This window comes from Micromys minutus, assembly GCF_963924665.1.
Source record: "Micromys minutus genome assembly, chromosome: 15".
Lineage (NCBI taxonomy): Eukaryota > Metazoa > Chordata > Mammalia > Rodentia > Muridae > Micromys > Micromys minutus.
Window position 1 is genome coordinate 30,852,573 of NC_137984.1, and position 20,571 is coordinate 30,873,143.

The window sequence follows — 20,571 nt, forward strand, 5'->3', positions numbered from 1 at the left end:
GTAAAGTACTTGGATTCAAAACTTCAATATAAGAAATGTGGCAGTAGGGGAGAACCTTTAACCTACAGTGTTCCTCAAATAAATATTGCCCTTAGGAAATGTTCATTTGTAAGAAAACACTTCACTCCATCTCTCTACCTACCAGTATTATACACAGACAGTCAATGCAGTTCCTTGACTAGAACATACCTACTGGTCAGCTATACCTGTGACTCAGTCTCTAAAAGCTGTTCAGGTTTTGAAAGGCAGGGAGCAAAACAACTGGAGCCTTTCCCTCCATCATGATCTTCCCCTCTAGGATCCTTGGAGCAACAACAGCCAACATGAGGTTTAGGTGGATGATGCATCCAGCTTATAAACCACACCTCTTATTCCTTGAGGCCTCTCACAAATAATAACACATGCTTCCCATGCAGCCATACCAAAATGGTCAGAATATGACATCCCAGATTTCAGGTTGAAGCTTTTGGGTCAGAATATAGTCTCTCTCTCTCTCTCTCTCTCTCTCTCTCTCTCTCTCTCTCTCTCTCTCTCTCTCTCTCTCTCTCTCTCTCTGTGTGTGTGTGCATACATAATGTATCCTACATCTTTGCTGCTTGCTCTTAGACCAGTCTCTATGACTCTGTAGTACACACAGTGAGGCAAGAATATAATATTCATACCATGGCCTTTAGATCACTGTTAATTTAATGTATGTAAAATTCTGAAAATGCTGTGTGGAACACTGTTGGAACTCAAGCAAGCAGAAGTTTTTACTTGTCTCCTTAGAAATGATAATGCAGAGACTGAAAATATAACCAATTTCTCCACGATAACGTAGTCAACAGTGAGGCCCAGCCTCAGCCTCAAAATTCCTGAAAAACATCCCAGATATCATTCCAAAAACTTCTTATTTTTCATATATCCAAGGACCATATTTTGAGGTGCTAAGAAGATTTGGGGATTCTTCCATATGTACAGAAAATAGAGAGCCAACTAGTGATGCTACATGTTCAAGGCACTCCAGTGTAGGATGGAAAGATGGCTTTACAGTTAGGAGTACTTCCTGCCCAAGAGGCTGGGAGTTCATATCACAGCACCTGAGGAACAACCCAGGCCTTCCCTACGACCTATAAACAGAGTTCTGAAAGATATGGAGGCAGAGGGAATTCTGGCTTCCAGTCTAGCTGAGAAAAAGGGAGCACCAAGGCAGGGAGAGATCCTGCCTTAGAGGAATAAGGAGTCAGGGAAAAAAAGACAAATAAAGATGTCCAGATGCCCTCTTCTGGACTCTGTATGCATATCCTGTGTACTAACACAGACACAGACATAGACACACACATACACACATGAGAGAGAGAGAGAGAGAGAGAGAGAGAGAGAGAGAGAGAGAGAGAGAGAGAGAGAGAGAGAGAGAGAGAGGAAACTTCAACTTCAGGATGGTCTTAGCCAGAAAAGTGACCTTAACAGAATTGTGAAGAATTCCACCAGTTACACCCTGAATATAAAGTGTTCAAACACCAGGTCTGGCTATGTCAAAACAGGCAAAGGAACTCTGCCCTAGATCCAGGAAAGATGACATTTTTTTTTTTTTTTTTTTTTTTTTTTGGTTATTTTTTGTGTCCACTTTCTATAGCCAAGACAATTGTTGCTCCTTGATCTATGGTGCTTTCCCTGTGTCGGTGGAATATATACTAGTATCTCTACCAAATTTCACATGATCATTCTGTTTACCTCTAGCGACTGTCTGTGTTTTGTACTAATAAACATTTTTGAGAAAACTCTCCTCTCCTCCTGGTATGACATAGATAAACATCCTCCTCTCTCTGTTAGGACAGAATCATCCTCCATCACAGCAATGGTGAATTTCTTAATAACCATAGCTTTTCTGCTCTCTGTTTCCCACCAGACTAAGATTAAACCATGTTTTCACATCTGAAGCATCTCATACACAGCCTGCTATATAAATATTTACTAAGTGGGAGCCTCAATAGAAGGCTGATTGGATGACCTACAGAGCGGGTGAACAAACATACACATAGAAAATAAGGAGACGAAGCCTCCCAATGGTCATATTATCCTTTTTCTTGACTTATGAGTAGAGTGACAGGAAATGAGGTGTGACTTCTGTGTGAAATTCATTAGTTCCTGTAACTCCCAGATCTCTCTGAAGCCATCAAATTTCAAAAGAGAAGCCTTCCCCACCAGCTCTCACTTGATTTGCATGTGTTCAAATCTTCAAAGTATTTCTTTTGATTTCTTTAATCAATAGTTATTTCAGAAAGCTCTTCATTACTTCCTAATTGTCCAAATTCATTTTCTTCATTTGCCTTATTAGAGGCAGATTTTTTTTTTTCAAATGAGTTAAGTAGATCAGCAATTTTAGAATCATTACCAACTTCAAGCGTGGTTCTCGCTTATTAGGATGTTCCCACTCTGAGCAGGACTACAGTCTTTTCTTCACCATTAGGAAGGCAACTGGCTTATTTTTAGAGTTCTCTCTTACCATACATGATGGTAAAGCCAACTTTGCCCCAGGCCACCAACTCACTCACTATACAGTGATCCTGATGATCTGAGATATGCCTGACATCCTTGGTTCTTAATGAATATGTGAGGATTTACATTTGTAAATATAAAAAAATAATTAAATAACAAGATTTTCTTCATTTTAATCCTCAAACATACACAGTCATTATGCACACACACACACACACACACACACACACACACACACACACACGATCCTTAAGTATACAAAATTTAAACTACATATAGTCGCTGACCCCTGACAGCCCCATAGCTGGGACATTCTTCATAAACTATATAATACAATATTATCACAAGCTTGATTATTGTGCCAAAAACCAGAATAAAATTTGGAACAAATGTTTATCACTCAGTAGTTGGGAAAATAAACAGGTGCCACATTGTTGGAATAAACAGCTGAGCGTGTACGATTCAGTAAGCTCGGAGAATGACAAGAAAGCTCTCAAAAGCTGCACAATGTAAAGAGAGCACAGGATAGGATAGAAGAAGCTGAATAGATAGAAAACACTACAAGGGTCTTCACCCAAAACCTGTGTTGGCATATGCTCTCACGTGTGCACACTTTCAGACCGGTGTGAGTATACACAAATATGAACAGGGTGCCATCACGGTCATCAGTAGGGAGGAGCAGTACTAGATAGTTCCAGTTTCCCATACTGCACAGACTGGGATTTTTTAATGGTTTAACTCGAGTTATTTTATATATAATTTCAAACATAACATTAAAGATATTTTTCTGTGATACACACACACACACACACACACACACACACACACACACACACACATGCACGCACGCACGCACGCACGCACGCACGCACACACACACACTGATGAGGGGCCAGACATCACACATAAGATCTCTAGCCCCTAAAGAATTGTTACATTAAAGGCTTCCTCACCAGGCTATAACTTCTTTAGAATTAGGTTCTCCACTTACTTCCAACTGCTTGATTTCATAGAAAGTCTTCAAATTTTCTTCATTAAAATCACCTTAGTTTATATAGGTAAGGGTTCCCCAATTTTGTGGGTGAAATAAGTCTCATGCAGGAGAAGTCTAATCTTCTACACATTGGGAACAAAGGCTGTCAATCCCTTTTGAAATTCAACAAGATCACTATAGCAGGAGAAGGAACAGTGTCAGAACCTAAGGTAAGCATGCCTGGCCAGCAGCACTGGCAAGCCCAACAAGGAGTCCTTGTGGGTATTTCGTCTGTGAGTGTTATCCTGTGGCTCTGGAGGTGTATAGACCAAGTGCAAAAGACAATCTTTCTTCCTATGTTTAAAATTATCAATGAAGCTAAAACTACAAAAAAAAATATCTGACTACTTACATTTCACATACCACATTAATTACTTTGGTGGGGGAGTTGTTAAGAAGTTGGAATCATCAAAATATTCAAGCACTTGTGTTAATGATAAAGAATAAATTAATCCAGGTATAATTGGGCCATTATCATTACCATATGCCTCTTCTATTACCTTTGTCCTCTGGGACCTAATATCCTGCAAGATTTGCTCCACAAAACAATGCATTTATAAATTAATAACTAATTATGTTTTTAGAAAAACATCTTGGCTAAGCAATAACATCTGTAACTCCCCATCACAATTACTGGCCTAAGAAACCTTTAGTACCAGTTTAGTACAAATTTAGTATTTAAAGTCAAATAATTACCAGAGATTCATGTGTAACTTTTTTGTTATTTATGATAAAAATAGCAAAATAGTAAAGATACAGTCCAGTGCTCAAAGACTCTATTGATCTTTGTCTACAAATCAGGCCTATAGTCAAACCATAATCACACCAGCTTCATGTTCATTCATAAATTTTTAAATTGTCAACCCTGAAAAGAGATTGTGAATTAATTTACAAGAACATTTCTTAAGTGATCCATGGAAGATGGGAACATTGTTCTTAAACTGTGGAAGAGCCAAAACTACGTGAGTGCTGGGACCTCAGATTTCATACATTTCAATTCGTTTTTTAAAATCCAAGCAGCGGACAAAATAAATAAATAAATAAATAAGAGACACATATAATCTTCTTTAAGTGAGGTATCCTTCTGTAGTAGAGGCTAAATCATTGCTCATCTGGAAACTCCCCACACAAGAAACATTCTACACGTACATGTCCAAATGAACAGTTAAGTTTCCAATCTTGGAAAGTAGATTGACAAGTTTTGGAGTTTTGGGACTTCCAGGTTTTATATATTTTTTGAGATAGCTGGTTAAGATAAGTCAATATTCCATAACAAGAAGTTGATGCTGATTGTATTTTGATCATTATGGAGCTGAGGAATCACACAGAGCACCGTCCCACAGCAGCCAGAGCAGCAGTTCTCAAATATCTTCCATGTGACATTTAACATCTGACACCTTCTTTACAAAGTAGAGCATCTTCTACTTACGATGACCCTTTGAACTCTTACAGTGAAGACTAACAACAAACCATAAGGCATATTTTATGAAGCTTATTACACTGTGAGTCTGGATTTCTGAAAGGTGACTCATTTTCAGTGGTCATTAATTCCCAGAGAGATAGCCTGCCGGTACACAACAGGCAGATGCTGCTAAATCACGATAGAACAGTCCTGTTGGTGACTTACCATATTGACAGTGGGGTCCATGAAATCCACTTGAGCAAAGGCACTGCTGAGTGTCCCCATCTGAGCACGCCCTTCCACTGAAATGAGTTCCCAAAGAAGAGACAGCTAAAAGGAGCATTCAAATGAAGGACGAATAGAGTTGGAAGAAAGAAAGGAAACCATTAGAATAGGTACACATTGTGTAGTTGATATAACATGATCTAGAAACTTCCTCTGGCCCTCCAGAAGATAACATATAGAAAATTGTTATTCAAAATTGCCATTAGAAGACAATGGCTGACTTTCGAAGCCTTACAGAATTATCTGTAGAAACATTTCTGATGTTTGTGAATAAATTAAGATTCCAAGAAGCCCTCTAGACTGTCTCTGTATGAATGTTCCCTTTACCAAGACACCAGACTATTTGTATTCATATTGTGAGCCAAGTATTGGCATAAAGAAGTTGGCTGTGGTCAAAATGATCTTTAAAACAAAATTTAAAAAATCAAACAAAATATTGATATTTAACCAGAGGCAAAGAACTTGAGTAGTTGTTAATAAATGAGTATAAAGACTTTATCACAGAGCTGTCAATTTTATAGACTTATTAATATAGTTAAGACAGTGTCGTGGGCAGATCTTTCTTTGACGTTAAACCAACCAGCCACAGTGACCTGAGTTTAAACATACTCTTCCCACGGCACTCAACCCTACGCCCACACTGAACAGAACTTCTGCACTGTCTTTCAGGAGCAGAAAGCTCCTTGTAGAGAAAGGATGCTACCAAACTCTGTCCAGCACACAGAGGCAAGAGAGAGAAGAACTGTGCTATGATGCTGCATTGACTAGACCCACAGAACAATCTAAGGGACGTGGCAGTCACCATCAGCACAAAACACAGATCCAGGCCTCGTGAAACAGACCGCCCCTCACAGCCACAGAATGCTTCCAGTTCTGCTCCTGAGAGCTACCAAACGCAACATTCCAGAGGTTTGTAAATGGTGCAAACCTCCTCGTGAAAAGTAAGCTGCTTCCAGAGTTCTTCAATTAATCATGACAAGTCCAAGTTGAGAAATCTCGTTTAGATTTACTACAGTGATTTCCCTCCGGACTTTTGAACCAACTATGGATTACAAATTTGATGATGTGGGAAAGGGGCAAACCAGCAAGTGGGATGGACATCCAGGAAAGCCCTTCTGGCGTTATAGTAACCATCCTTTATACTGGCAAAATACACAGCAGCTTTTCATGGGTCCTGAGCTGCAACCCATCATTAAAATGTATAACCGAAAGGCTCTTCAAAGCACATTTTCCCACATTACGTGGGAGTTATCATGTAGAGTGGTAGTTCTGTAAATATGGGTCATGACTCTTCACAGGGGTTGCCTAAGATCACCAGAAAATACAGATATTTCCATTGAGGTTCATAACAGTAGCAAAATTACAGTGATGAAGTCAGCAAAAATAATTTTATGGTTGGGGTCCACCACAAACTGAAGAGCTGTATTAAAGAGTCAGAGCACTAGGAAGGTTGGGAGCCACTGGTCCAGACTAATGCCCTGAATCTGCAGTGCTTCCTAAGATGCTGAAATGTGATAGGCATCATGTGGTCAAAGCAACAGCCTTTCCCTCTCGTAACAGAGAACTGGGCAGGAAGAATCACAACTTACAGATGAAGCAGCCTGGCTCATCATCCCATCGGTTCCAGCCAGGGCAGCACCGGAAGACTGTCTGGTGCTCTGTGGTGTACACATGTCTGTAGATGATGTAGTAGCGAATCCTACAGAGCACAGGATATCAATCAGGAAAATGTATCATTCCTCTGATGGTAAACTCATTTCACAGATATACAAGTGCTTTCCTCCAATTCAAATCCCACCATATTCATGGTGGAGTAGACAAATGCAAAGACGGATAGCTATAGATACATAATTTGTATATAGTACATAACTACCACGTCACACACGTAATCAACATAGTTTGGGGCATAGGTTGGGGAAGATTAAGGACACTACGGATAGTTCATTCTGATATCTGGATAGCAGAGTCTATTCTAAAGACCTCTCAAGTTATCAAGAGTGAAATCTAAAGTTGTAAGAAGAATACCTGAATCCTGAAAAAGAAGATTTATGCATTTCAGGTTAACATGAAAGGCTCATTATATCTCACTATAGTGCACATTCTCAACCAAAGTTAGAGTTCAAAACAGGGGACTGTCCTTAGTTGGGGGTAGAGAGAGTGCAAGGAATCAACCAGTGAAAGCATATGTGCCCCAGAATGAGCACAGTACTGTAGGAAAAGGTATGCGTGTGAGCCGCCGAGACGGCTCAGACGTCTTGCAGAGGATTCACGTTTCCAGTGCCTGTTTGTAGCAGTTTACAAGTGTCTGCAGGCCCAGATCCAGGGCCCTGACTCTCTTCTGGCCTCTGCAATATCAAATTTTTCCTTGGGATCCAGCAAGTACAGTAACAGAGGATTTCATGAGAAAGGAACGGAATGTTTACCGCAGTGCTCAGCGGTCTGCAGACTGTGGTACGGAACATGTCATGGCATGCTGGTTTCCTATCAAATCAAAGTCCTATGTACGCTGTATCCCTGATTCTAGCTCCTTTTCCCATCTACGTACATTGCCCTGCATCCTAGCGCAAATCTTTCACCATTCAAAATCAGTGTCGCTTCCACTTCCTCTAAAGTCCCCCTGTTCCACGTCACCTCCCCTTATTGCTACAGACAGGGTTTATTGGCTTAAACATTGCTTATGGCATTTAATTATTCAGCATCTTAAAATACTGCCTAGTAATTTTGTGTACACCTTTTTAATTTGGATATGACTCGATGTATATCCAAACAGAAAAAGGAGATGTTTGGCAAGACACCAATTATTTTCCTACATTGCCAACTTTCCCAATCAGTGCCACAAGCAGAACTTTTAAACTAGTAAGCGCTCGACGGTAAGCAGACAAAGCCTGTGTTACATACTCATGTTTGTCTTCCCCCAGTTCTAAGCAGTTACAAGGCTGAGTATTTCCTTTGGTTCCGATCAATATTTACAATGATTAAACCACAATTGGGTAATATAAAAAAATTAAATGAGAAACCATTTCCAAAAACAATTTCTAGGACTAGGGAAATGTCCTAGCTGGTAAAGGCCTTCTGCTCCAAGCTAATGACCTTGGTTCAAACCCTTGAATATACATGAAAACTGGGACACATCTATAAACCCAGTACTCCTAGGGGGCAGCTAGGAGGCAGAGGCAGGAGAACTCCTAAAAATCACTGGCCAGGTAAGCCAGCGCGTGCAGCAGTGAACAAAAGTCACCTGGCCTCAAACAACCTGAAAAGTGAGAACCAACTCATGGGGCTGTCCTCTGACCACTTTATGCATGCTATGGCACAAGGGAGGGAACACACACACACACACATACACACACACACACACACACACACACAGAGAGAGGCACACACACACACCTCTAATCAATAAAAATCATATATACCATAAGCATTCTCCTAATTTGTGTGATAAATGCATTACTATGGTTTTATTAACACACAGCGTGAGTACCTTCCAGGTATCAAGCTTTATGTTGCTTGTGTAAAATATCTATTCATCTCTCCTTATGCTAGCCACATGTGCCATTATGTTTACAACTTTACACACTAAAGCTCAGAGAAATATATGAATTTAACTTAAGGACACAAAGCAAGTAATAAATAGGGAAAATTTTCTGACTTAACTGTCAACTAAATATTCTCAATTTAAAACAACACCCCCCCAAAAAGCATTTATCCAAAGAATAAATATACATACATACATGCTTATGCATGTGCACACACATATTTACAGTTAGAAAGTATTTAATCTGTATTAAAAATGTTACTATACTCATACAATGAAAGACTAGATACTAACACCCTAACTTTCCACTGCTGTTAACAGTATTAACGGGCTCATGAACCCGAAACCATGCTTTCTTATTAAGATTTATCATACATTTAGATCGTTTTGATTCATTGACCTAAAATTCAACCCATCAGCACCCATTTGTATCAAAAGGTTCATAAATGATTTGTTAAACTGTTTTATATCTTCGGAAAACATAAGGTCTCCCTGAAAGCTGGACTCTGGGAAAGCATTGTGCACACTAGCTTCTGCCCTCCTCAGAGCCTGCCGTGTTGATCCTCATTCAAAGGCCATAGTAAAGTTAAAGAACCCGTGGTTTCAATGTGCTCCACACTGTGGAGAGCGGGTCAGATGTTGGTTCACAGCTACAGAGACCGCGGATCAAGCAGAGTTAAATTTAGCAAACCAACACAATGTCCCTTGTTTCTGTGGGTTCTCTCCTCTGTACCTCTCAACACTGTATCCTATCCTGAGGTAAATGGGTGTCATAAAACCAAAAATAGTTCACACATAATGGAGGTTTGACATAAAATAAGCACCCGCCCACTGCTGAAGGAAACGAGGTAACTCTGTATGGTCTTGGTAGGTGTTCCTTGGCCCTTTTGCTTAATTATCCAACTGTTTTCTGCACTTCAAGGAATAAAGTATTTGGGAACAGATGAGGTTTCTGGTTTGGGGTTTTGAAGATTTACAGGAGTTACACCTTACCTTCTTTGATATCCCATGCACCACCGTGGGCCTGGGCAGCCTTGTTTCCAGAACTGGACAGTGTCTATGAAAGCTCGGGTGCATGGGCGTGACAGTCTTACCAAGGTCAGCTGCTCTTCTCTGCACACATTTGGCCTTTACAAAAATAGAAATGAGCAGTTACACAAGAAGCTATGAGCAGGTTTTTTTTTTTTTTTTTCACAAAACGTTTGTAATGGCTTAGAGAAAACCATGTAGAGAGTAGCAGCAAGAGCTGTGGAGAGATGGCTCAGCGGCTAAGAGCGCTGCTGCTCTTCCAGAGGTCCTGACATTAATTGCCAGTACCACATCATGGCTCACAACTTTCTGTAATGGGATCCAACGCCCTCATCTGGTGTGCATGAAGACAGCATACTCATATAAAAAATACATATACATAAAGTGAACGCATCTTTTTAAAAAAGAAAGCAACAGACGAAAACACAGGCAATGATTTTTTAAAGTTCAGGCTTCATGGCAGTGTACAATTATGTGTCAACTAAACTAAAACATTTGTGAGATCTGAGGCCAGGAAGAGAGAAAACTGAACTAGATTTTGAAGATCAAGAACATCTTAAAGATATGCAATTTGTTACATTCTCACGTGGTTAAGATCATTAAGTTGCATATCAAATTCTGAATTTTTGAGCCAAAGCTTAGAAAGGAAAAGAATGTCAGAATTCTCAATATCCATGGGGGAGAAAAAAAAGTAAGCCAGTCTATCAAAGATCTTCAATCTTTCCCGGAACACATTTCTGAGCAATATTTTCTATCTGTATGTTTAACCCGATTTCACGTGTAATGTGATGTTTGTTTAAGCACAAATAATTTTCAACCTCCTTGCCCGGGTTTTCTTCCTGCTTCTGTTATAAAACTCTAACCTACAGCAACCTGGGAAGGAAAGGGTGTAGGTCGAAAGGTCTGTTGACAATAAAGAACAGCATCACTCTGTAGGATCCCACTATAGGCATATAACCTTTAACAAAGTTAGTCCAGACTCATAAGACTGGGATCCTACTCACAGACAGCTAAAAAACAAAGAAAAAATGAATTGCTACAGTCAGCTCCTAAAAATCGTTGTGAACTTGCCTGGGGATGCAAACTTGAAACTGATAAACAAATGTCTAAAAGTGTGCCCAAATATAACTCATAGACACTGCCCCTGCTGACCACAGCTTCCTTTCATTAGCGTCATGCGATCTCGCAGCTCATTTCTCACATTGGCATACATTTCTAAGTGGCAATTGTTTAGAGTTGTCGTTGCCAACCTCTGAACTTCATCTATGAGTTTGCATAGCACATTTTAATACATAAGCCAAATGTGGAAATAACAAAGGAAGTATGAAAATTGCACCTAAGACAAGATATTCTTAAAAATGATCAAGAATTGGGCAGCAAACCTAAAGAAATTCTTAGCTTTTAAGAATCTGCTAGCCAGGCATCAACAAGAGGAGATGCCCTTGATTCTGTGAAGGCTACTTTCCCCGGTGCAGAGGAATGCCAGGATGATGAGGTGGGAGTGGGTAAGTGGGAGGGGGAGCATCCTCATTTAGAAAAAAAGAACAATATATAAAAAATAAAATTGGAGATAGATGGGGAAAAAACGAATTTGCTAGTTAGACATGGTGGCACATGTCTAGCTACTTGTCTTATTCCTAGCACTTTGGAAGCAAAAGTAGGCAGATCTCTGTGAGTTCAAAGCCAGCCTGCTCTTCATAAGTAAGTCCAGGACAGCAAGAGCTCCATTACAGAGAAATACCATGTCTTGAATAATGAAAACAAAGAAATCTGCTAATACAGAAGGTACAAGTATACTTGTATATATGTACATATATATGGATATATAAAAATATTTATACACATATGCATTTGTATGCAAATATTTATATAGGTACATATAGATACAAGTATATAATGTATATCATATATTATATAATACACATGTCCATCTGCATAGAGATACAAATATATTCATACATATACATGAATATAATATATCTTAATTTGCTCTTATGTGACTTTTATGAGCCAAACAGTCCCAACAGAATTAGGACAAAGGTCTGATTTTGTTATTAACAGTATAATATTACACAGAAGCCAACATTGAATTCCAATGTACATCTCCTTCTATCTACCCACCAATCCACTCATTTGAAAGTTATTTATTTTGTACGTAATGGATTGTTCCAGAAGTATTCTACACAATAAGAAATTGGGTATGTATAATCTATCCTAAAGTAATGACCAGGAAGTAATGAACTTAGGCACATCAGGAGGACTAGCCATTAAAGGACACATCACCAAACTATCCAAGAATGGAGGTAAACTGCCCTCAAAAATGATTAGGGAGACTTTTTAATTTCTTACAGGGGTTGGTTAAGGTCAATTCCCTCCAGAGTATTTCAAGCCGAAGCACAAATGAGGGACAAAGGGTTTCTAGAAATCACATGAGCTGTCTAGTTGGACTTCAATCAATAAAATAAAATAAAGGTCTTTCTTCCATCATGTACAAGAGTGAGACAGTATTAATTTCTAGCTAAATCCTACCCTTACCTGGGGTCACCTGAATGCCATCAAAAATACAAATCACCAACTTCAGACCAAAGCAAAAAAGCAATCTAAAGTACCTTCTTTATCCCTAGGAGAATCCCAGCATCCTTTGCTACTCCTCCCTTCTTCTCCCAACCCAAAAGCCAGGACTGTTAGGAAAACATCTAGGAGAAAAAAAGAGATGTCTCAGACACAGACGACAACAAACACTTCTATTGTCCTTGTTAGGTTCTGGGTGCTATTAGAATTATGGTTCTAGTTGGTAATGGCAGAAAGGAAGAACCAGATGATGAGGCTGGCATGTAAGGCCAAATAAAGATGTATTTGTACTCATACCCATGTATTCTTACACACAAGACTTTAAACTATGCTGGAATAGTTAGCAAGTGACTTGAAAATTAGCAAATGATGTGTAATATGAGGATATGGGCAGCAAGTCGACATAATTTATGGATTAGATAAGTAAACAAATAGCCCTGTATTCCATTTTAGCACACTGAGACTTTCTCCAAGTCAGCATGACTGACTGGTGTGGATGGTTCCCTCCACCTGTCATCCTTGCTACCTAGTGGCAGTCTCATGGAATTTACCATCTTAGCAGGTCCCTAGAGAAGGAAATAGTTAGAAAGGACAGTTTGTTTCATACTGTAAACTTGCTTTGAGGCATTATTCTTCTCCTCACACTCTTCCTCAGTTAACTCAAGGCCACCTCTGCCTAGATCCACACTCACACCCTAGTGAGACCCCACTGAGTCCCAGCACACCACTGCTCTGTGCTGCCCCACCACCAATCCTCACTCTGGTCTCCCAGGAGACCAAACTTTTTTCCTCTCTGCATCCCTGTGTGTTTCTTCTTGTTGTTATAAGTGTTTAAAAATATTTCACCTAGCTTTGACAGATACTCTTATGAAGTAGAACCTCTAAATATGTTCGTAAAATAACCCTTTGATAAAGAGTTTGAACCTACTGTCTAATTTCTTAAATATGACCTTTGGCTCCAGACTAAAATATTATAATTTCTAACTCAGTTCTATGGTGACATAAAGAGAGTGTTAATTTGGTTGTTCCCAAATAAATGACTGGACTGTTTTGCCTTTAAGGGGATCCAGTAATCCAGATAGATACATTATATAGATAGATTGATAGATAGATAGATAGATAGATAGATAGATAAATAGATAGATGGATGGATGGATCATTTAATGCATGGAAAGTTTCAGAGCAGTACATGACAGATAATCCAAGTTCAGCTATATGCTAGGTGTACATTTTTATCACATTAATAGACTGAGAATAAATTTCTCAAAGAAATAACAAACTACAACATCTAATTTTTACATCACTACTAATCTGCCATGCGGTAAAACAGATGAAAGTGGATAATGTGTCATTTTCTTTCAAAGAAGGACTTAAAGTGACACTTCCTAATGAAAACACTAATTAAAATTAATAGCAAGGCAGCACACTGCTTCTGCTGCCTCTGACCCTCAATCCCCTCAGGTATGTCCCAGCCTGTGCTCCTTCATATTGAGACATGACTGGAGAGAAGGCACTAGCCTTCTTCATCCCCAAGCATTCTGGAATCCGGAGATTCCAAAGAGATCTAACGAGCACATGAAAGAACAGAGCAACCCAAACGAGGGTTTAGGAAGGAATGCACCCGCATGTTTCTGAAGTTTATTACTGTGTGCACTTCCTGCTTTGTTGTCATGAGCTGGATCTCTCCGCAGCTGCAAATTAATTTTCTCTGCTCCCTAAATGAATTACACATAACCGTTTCTAAAAATGACTACAGCTCTGAAAGTCATTTCTACTTAATAACTAACTATTAATCTCGTATTTTTTGGTGTCACTTTAGTATGAAGTGCAAACAAAAATTATGCTAAACATTGCAAATTTATAGCAAACACCAGCCTTGATTTATATTATTATAGATGGTTTATCACCAGAAGCAATCTAAACAAAGCTCCATCAGATAGATGTTACAATTTTTATTTATTTCTCCCAGCGCTGAATAGTCCCTCAATTTCAGAACCATCATTAATTTCTTATAAATGCAAATCTTTATTTCTTATTTTAATCTACAATGATTTCTCTAAGTCTTCAGAAGATTAGCATTTACATGGAATATTCAAATAACCATTATAAATGAGATTCGGTGTTCCCTGGGCAGTCTATTAGCAATGATGCATAAAGGACTTAAAAGGAATGGGTGGTCCCCATCAATCCAAGATGTAATGGCTAACAGTGCACTTCTCCTTCCTTTTAAATGATCACCTTACAATTCAAAATCCAATCATTTATATAAAAAATTCATTACCTATGAATATCTTTAACTTGTTTTGACTACCTCTGTAATCATCTAACTGTGTTATGCATTCTTTAGATCCCCAGGAAGATCTAAGTCACTGCACTGATCATAATTAAAAGAAACTAACTGTAATCATTTATTTGCTTTAGTTATTTGGCTACCTCAAAACAAAAAACCTTGTGAATCCCACCCTGACCACACAGTCTACAAATGTTGATCAGTCAGTCTATATCCAGTTCTTTCTAGTTAATCCACCTCAACTCAACCTTCCTGATCCCTGTTAGCATCTGTTTAACTTAAGGGCTTCACTAGGCAAATTACTACAGTTCAAGTTGTTTCCATACCCCATTCCCAAAACAGAAGATAGACCTATGCCACTTAGCTAACCATCCCAGTGTCTGTGAATGTCTGCTGACTCCTCCCCAACTATTCTCCTGGCTTCTCTCCATCTCCTTGGTCTATGTTGAGAAGCTATTTATGATTTATATGGTCTATTTTCTTTTTCAAAAACATGGTTCTTCATACTAATGTATGTTCAAACTCATGTCATAAGCTGTAGTAGCAGTTAATCCAAACTTAATAGAAATCACATGCTTTGAAGACCCTGTGATCAAGAATTCATGAAGTCATGCTCCAAAATCTCTCTGAGCTTGTATGATGTATCAGCAATTCTGTTAGGGGCCTACACTACAATCAAATATGAACTTTCCTTGAAGTTAATAAAAGAATCTACTTTTGGAAAAAGGTAAATGGCATTTTCAAATAGTATGCCACTTGTACAAAATTGGTAACATAAGATGTGTTTATGCTCAATGAAGATGCCCCACATTATTTAAGCCTCCATTAAAACTGAGATTCAATCTGATCAAAGGAAATATCTCTTTATCAAGTGCTATAAAATACTAATGAAATTAAAGGAAGAAGGTATTTATGAATGAGAAGATAAGCCATGCTTTTTGATGTGGAAGAATCAACACTGGCCAACTGTACATAGTAAAACTTCTAATGCCCATATGGACCCAAAAGAAAGCTTAAAAAGTCAACAAAATTCAAATCGGCCAAGCAATAGTGAACAAAATCAACAGAGCTAGAAGCCCCACTATACATAACTTCAGGATCTACTAAAGAATAATAGTGATCAGAACAGGTCTATATTCATATAAATCACACAGAAGAAAGTAACAAACTAAAGGAGCCACATATAAATTCAAGAGCTAAGAGTTTGTTTTCTACAGGGATGATGCTAAGAGCACACAATGGGGAAAAGGTAATCTCTCCAATAGATGGTGATCAAAGAACTGTACAACTACATACAGAACACAGTTCAAATACTATTTCACTGCATATAAAGAAGTCAACACCACATTGATTTAAATATAACTTTGAACTATTGGATCACTTTAAGGAACTGGGTCATTTCGATGATCAGGGATTAAAGCACTTGCTGTCAAGCCTAAAGATTTAAGTTTAGTCCCTGGAAGCTACATGGCACAAGAAGAATAGCAACACCTCAAATTGTCCTCTCTTCCATAGGTACACAAAAACACACACACACACACATGCACACACATGCAAGCACATGTGTATACACAAATACATAAATGAATAAATACATTAATGAAAAACACTGGCACACTTGAAATAAGAAGTCAGATGCAATGTATGTGTGATGGGAAAACAGAGGCACAGTGACTGAAAGTCAAGATGGACCAATGATAAAACATCAACACAAAACCTTCTTTACTGAAGCAACTGAGAAAAGAACCTTTTTCTCAAAACACACATTTAATAAAGGTTCAGCTAATAGCCTAAGGAATAAAACCAACCCCAAAATAGCAAAGCAAATACCCTAATTGAAATGGTAACAAAGGTTCTGACCAAACATTTTCCCCCAAATAAACACACAGATGGCCAACAGGAATATGAAAATAAAATCACTGTTCATCAGATTAAACCCTCAGTGAGAGGTCAACACATATGCATGAGAATGGGTATTATCATGAAAAAAGATAACAGTGAAATGTTGGAGAAGATGTGGAGATACTGGAATGTCTCTGTACCGATAGTGGGAAAGTACAGTTAACCATGGAAAACAACGTGGAAGTTAAAAACAAAAGTATTATGTGACCCACCAATCTCAGTACAGGTCTCGAAGTGCTGAAGTGGCATATTAAATTAGAGCTAACTGGACTGTGCTCACAGCAGCATTCCTCACAGTAGCTGAGACACAGTCATCTCAAGTGCCACGAGTGGGTATATGGATGAACAAAGAGAATACAAGACATGTATATGTACACAGACACACACACACAAATACTACTCAGCTTTGATAAGATAGGAAGCCTGTCATTTGTCACAATGCCAACAAATGAACGTTGAAGTCAGTGTTAACCAAAATGAGCCAAGTACAAAGGGACAAATTTTGCATGATATTCCTTACCTATAGAACCTAAAACCTGAACTCACAGAAGTACAGAATAGGATGACAATCACCACAGTTTCAGAAAATGCAGAAAATAGTGATCAAATAATATAGAATTCAGTGAGGCTGAAAGAATTTAGTTCAACATAGTAAAATAGAGTCATCAACAGTATTAAAGTAATATATTGTAAAATTTCTCCCTACAAAAAATTGATAAAGATAATTCCTTTCTTAATTCTACTTAGTCATTTCAACATATTTCCAAACAACAATATATATATATATATATATATTACATATCAAAATGAGATAAAGTTGGCCAATTTCTCAGACCTGAAAGTTTAATGAGACACACTGCACACAGTGAATCTACAGGACTCTCTCACACAAGCTTTGCTTGAAAGAGTTGAGCTAATTAAGACTACTTGGCTATCCAATCTGGGTCAGAGCCTTTTCCTTTCAGGAAGCTGGATATATTCTATTAAATTTTCCTTGTACAGAGTAAGCAGATTCACCCTTTCTTTGGAGATAACTTCTCTTGCTCTTGAGCATCATTTGGTTTATCAAAATTAAATTAATGCCAGTAGTAAGATACCACAATGATGCAGTGCTTATATAAAGAGACATGAGTGGGAAAATAGAGAATTGTAATTGTTCTTAATTACCACCTGAGGACACTCTTCTAAGGTTGAAGAGTTTCTAGGGCTAAGATGGCTTGTATTGTTGACAGATACTTTGTAAGAAAGGTTCCCACTGAAAAACCCGTTTAAGAAGGTTATGACTAAACCTGTCATGCCCTTCCTTGAAAATGGGAAAACAATGAGCAGATTCCAACTGCCCTGAGAGACACAGGGGTTCCAAATGAGGATCCATTTTGATATTTGGGGAAGGGGGAGAGCTGAGTCTTGAAATTTACATTTTAAAATGGTAAGAAACATGGAATGTTCTGAATAAGGGCTCTCAGAGCTTGCTGGACACGCATATCTGGGGTCCAGCCTAGGGTGCACAAGATTAGAAATTCTAGAGTCTTGAGGTCTAGGGCTTTACTACCCCAGCCCTACTGAAGACTGCCTTACACATCTTCTGAGGAGGTTATAATGGGTCTTAACCCCGTCATCACAACATGGAAATAACAGAAAGAGGACAGAGCACACATTAAAAAAATAAGAGATATAAAATGAAACAGAGAGAAAAGGAAAAGAAAGGCATCGAGGAGGTTTGAGTGAACTTGGAAGGAATGGCTGCTTTCCATAAGCTTAACATTTTTATCCTATTGCCACCCCAAAAAAAGCCCCAAAGATAAATCCATTTTGTCTACACTGGTGGACATACATCAAACAATTTGCAAGCATGAACCATGTACTTACTCCAGTTGACACACCTCCTGAGACAGTGATGTGTCATAGCTCAAAGTAATGAGCAATCTCAAACAATGGCTAGTACTGAGAACCTGGGCAGCTAACAAATATTCTATTCCAATTCCCATTTTCATGATTCCCTGACATTGGAAAACCACTGCTCAGCAAGATTCATCCCTGTCCAGAGTGGTAGGAGCTCTTTCAATAATCCCTCGGCTGACCATTAGGAGAATAAGAAAATAGACAACGTCTTAGAACAGGTTTTCAGTTTTCTGGTTTACAGATTAGATGACATGCTCAATTAATCAAAAACATAGACCCAAAAGGCATAAAAGCAGGAGAAATTAAGCATCGTGTGTATACATATATTTCAAAATAAGTAACAGCATGAGAGGTTCTACATAATGGGAACTCCATGCAATGTTCAGCTCCTGATGAAAAGCTAAGTCAATTAATAAACATAGTAGCCATTCAGCATTAAATTATCAGGATTTACTCTATAGGATTCCTATGACTGGACAACCAGCATGACCATACTACTGCCTACAAGAACCAGGCTAAGTTCTTCCTTCATACATCTACTTAGTAGAAATATTCATCTATGAGTCTGCATTTTAATGCATAGTATTCTCTGCATATAGTAGGTGCTTAATAAATAGACACTGAATAAATGAGTAGCTGCCCTCAGTCATCCAACCTTGAAGGAATGTATTTCCTTGGGACCTTGTGTAGTATATTTGATGAGTTCAAATGATGGGAGTTTTCCCTCAGACAAGGACGCAGCACTTCTAATCATTTGTAGATGAATTTGTTGTTCTGTTTTTTATAATTGAGGTTTTGTTTTGGTTTTGGTTTTGGAGGGTTGAGGAAGCTGGATTTTTGTGGTTTGGGGGGTTTGGGTGGATTTTCAGTTTTTTTTTTTTTTTTGTTCTTAGTGAGCAAAGAATGAAGAGAGATGTTGTTCAGACACCTTGTATATATAACTGGGATTTTTAAAGGACAAGAAAGAGACAGGAGTGGACTAACCCTCCCTAAGGAACTGGGCAGTTGTTAGCAATGTTGGGATCCATTAAAAATGATTAGCAGTGTTTATGATGTTTTACAAAGTCTTATAATAAGCACTCCTAATGTTCATTTTCCTGTAAATAATCAATATGTTGGGAATCAGGTCAGTTGACTCATCAACTCCTTGCTACCCCTATTACCTTGAGCAAAAGAACAACCAGCCAGACCACCCTATGCCAGCACTAGCCACACTACTCCAAGAGGACTGAGAAAGTCAGGGGAAATCCAGCCGAGCGCAAACCCCTGGAGGGGCAGCCTCAGCCAAGGCTCTTTCTGTTTGGACCAGCATTTATGCTGCAAGACACCTAGATGAACTCTAGGTAACCTTTCACTATGTCCCCTGAGGCCAAAGGAGGGGCCATTCTCCAGGGACTTAGCCGATAGATAAAGTACAAATATTGGTGATGAAGACATAGTTCAAAGACAAATACAAACCTTAATTTCACAAGAGAGCTGTAATATGGCACTTTTCTGATGCATATTCAGAGATTCCTGTATACACAGGGGGTCTGGGGCAGACAATGCTGCTTGCTCTGGTTTCACATTGGGCTCAGAGTGGGGCTGGGGGTCTTGGGAAATAGAGATGGTTCATCAGGTTAAGGCACCAGCTCTCAAGCCTGATAACCTGAGTTTGATTCCCAGAGCCCACAACGTAGAAGAAAAGAACTGACTTCCGCAATCAGTCCATGGTGCGTGGACCGCCACAAATGCACAGGCAAAAGGAATGCCTGGAAGAACCGATCTCATCTCTCCCGGTTTTTTATCAGGAGTCCCTTCCTCCATCATTAACCACGCCCAGAACTCATTGACTAATTAAAACCATACCCTGAATGTTGAGTCATCCTATATGATCCTGCCTTTTAATGTGGTCCTACTAGAGATTAAATTTCAACCTGAGTTTCGGAAGGAACACTGAAACGTTCTGAAACAGGAAGGCACTGGGATTCTATGGGAACCTGGGTTTTCTCCTCATGTCTCCATCCCTTGAAGGCTACAGAAGTGCACAGAAGAGGAGAGATAGTGCCCTCCTATATGTGGTTTTTTTTTATTACCATCATAATTATTTGACTTGATTTGTGTGGGGAGAGATCGGCAGTGTGAGCTTCCTTGTTCACACC

The 20,571-nt window shown here is 38.9% G+C and overlaps 1 protein-coding gene across 1 annotated transcript in view; it reads right to left on the reverse strand.

Annotated features, from left to right (window-relative positions):
• The window catches only part of LOC308430434 (EGF-like and EMI domain-containing protein 1), a gene marked incomplete at both ends in the record, with an annotated part of 682,839 nt that overhangs the window by 621,402 nt on the left and 40,866 nt on the right, over positions 1-20,571 (reverse strand). Inside the window, 3 exon segments of the mRNA XM_080929594.1 lie at positions 5,139-5,243; positions 6,788-6,897; positions 9,730-9,864. Of these exon segments, the coding sequence (XP_080785720.1) occupies positions 5,139-5,243; positions 6,788-6,897; positions 9,730-9,864 (350 nt within the window).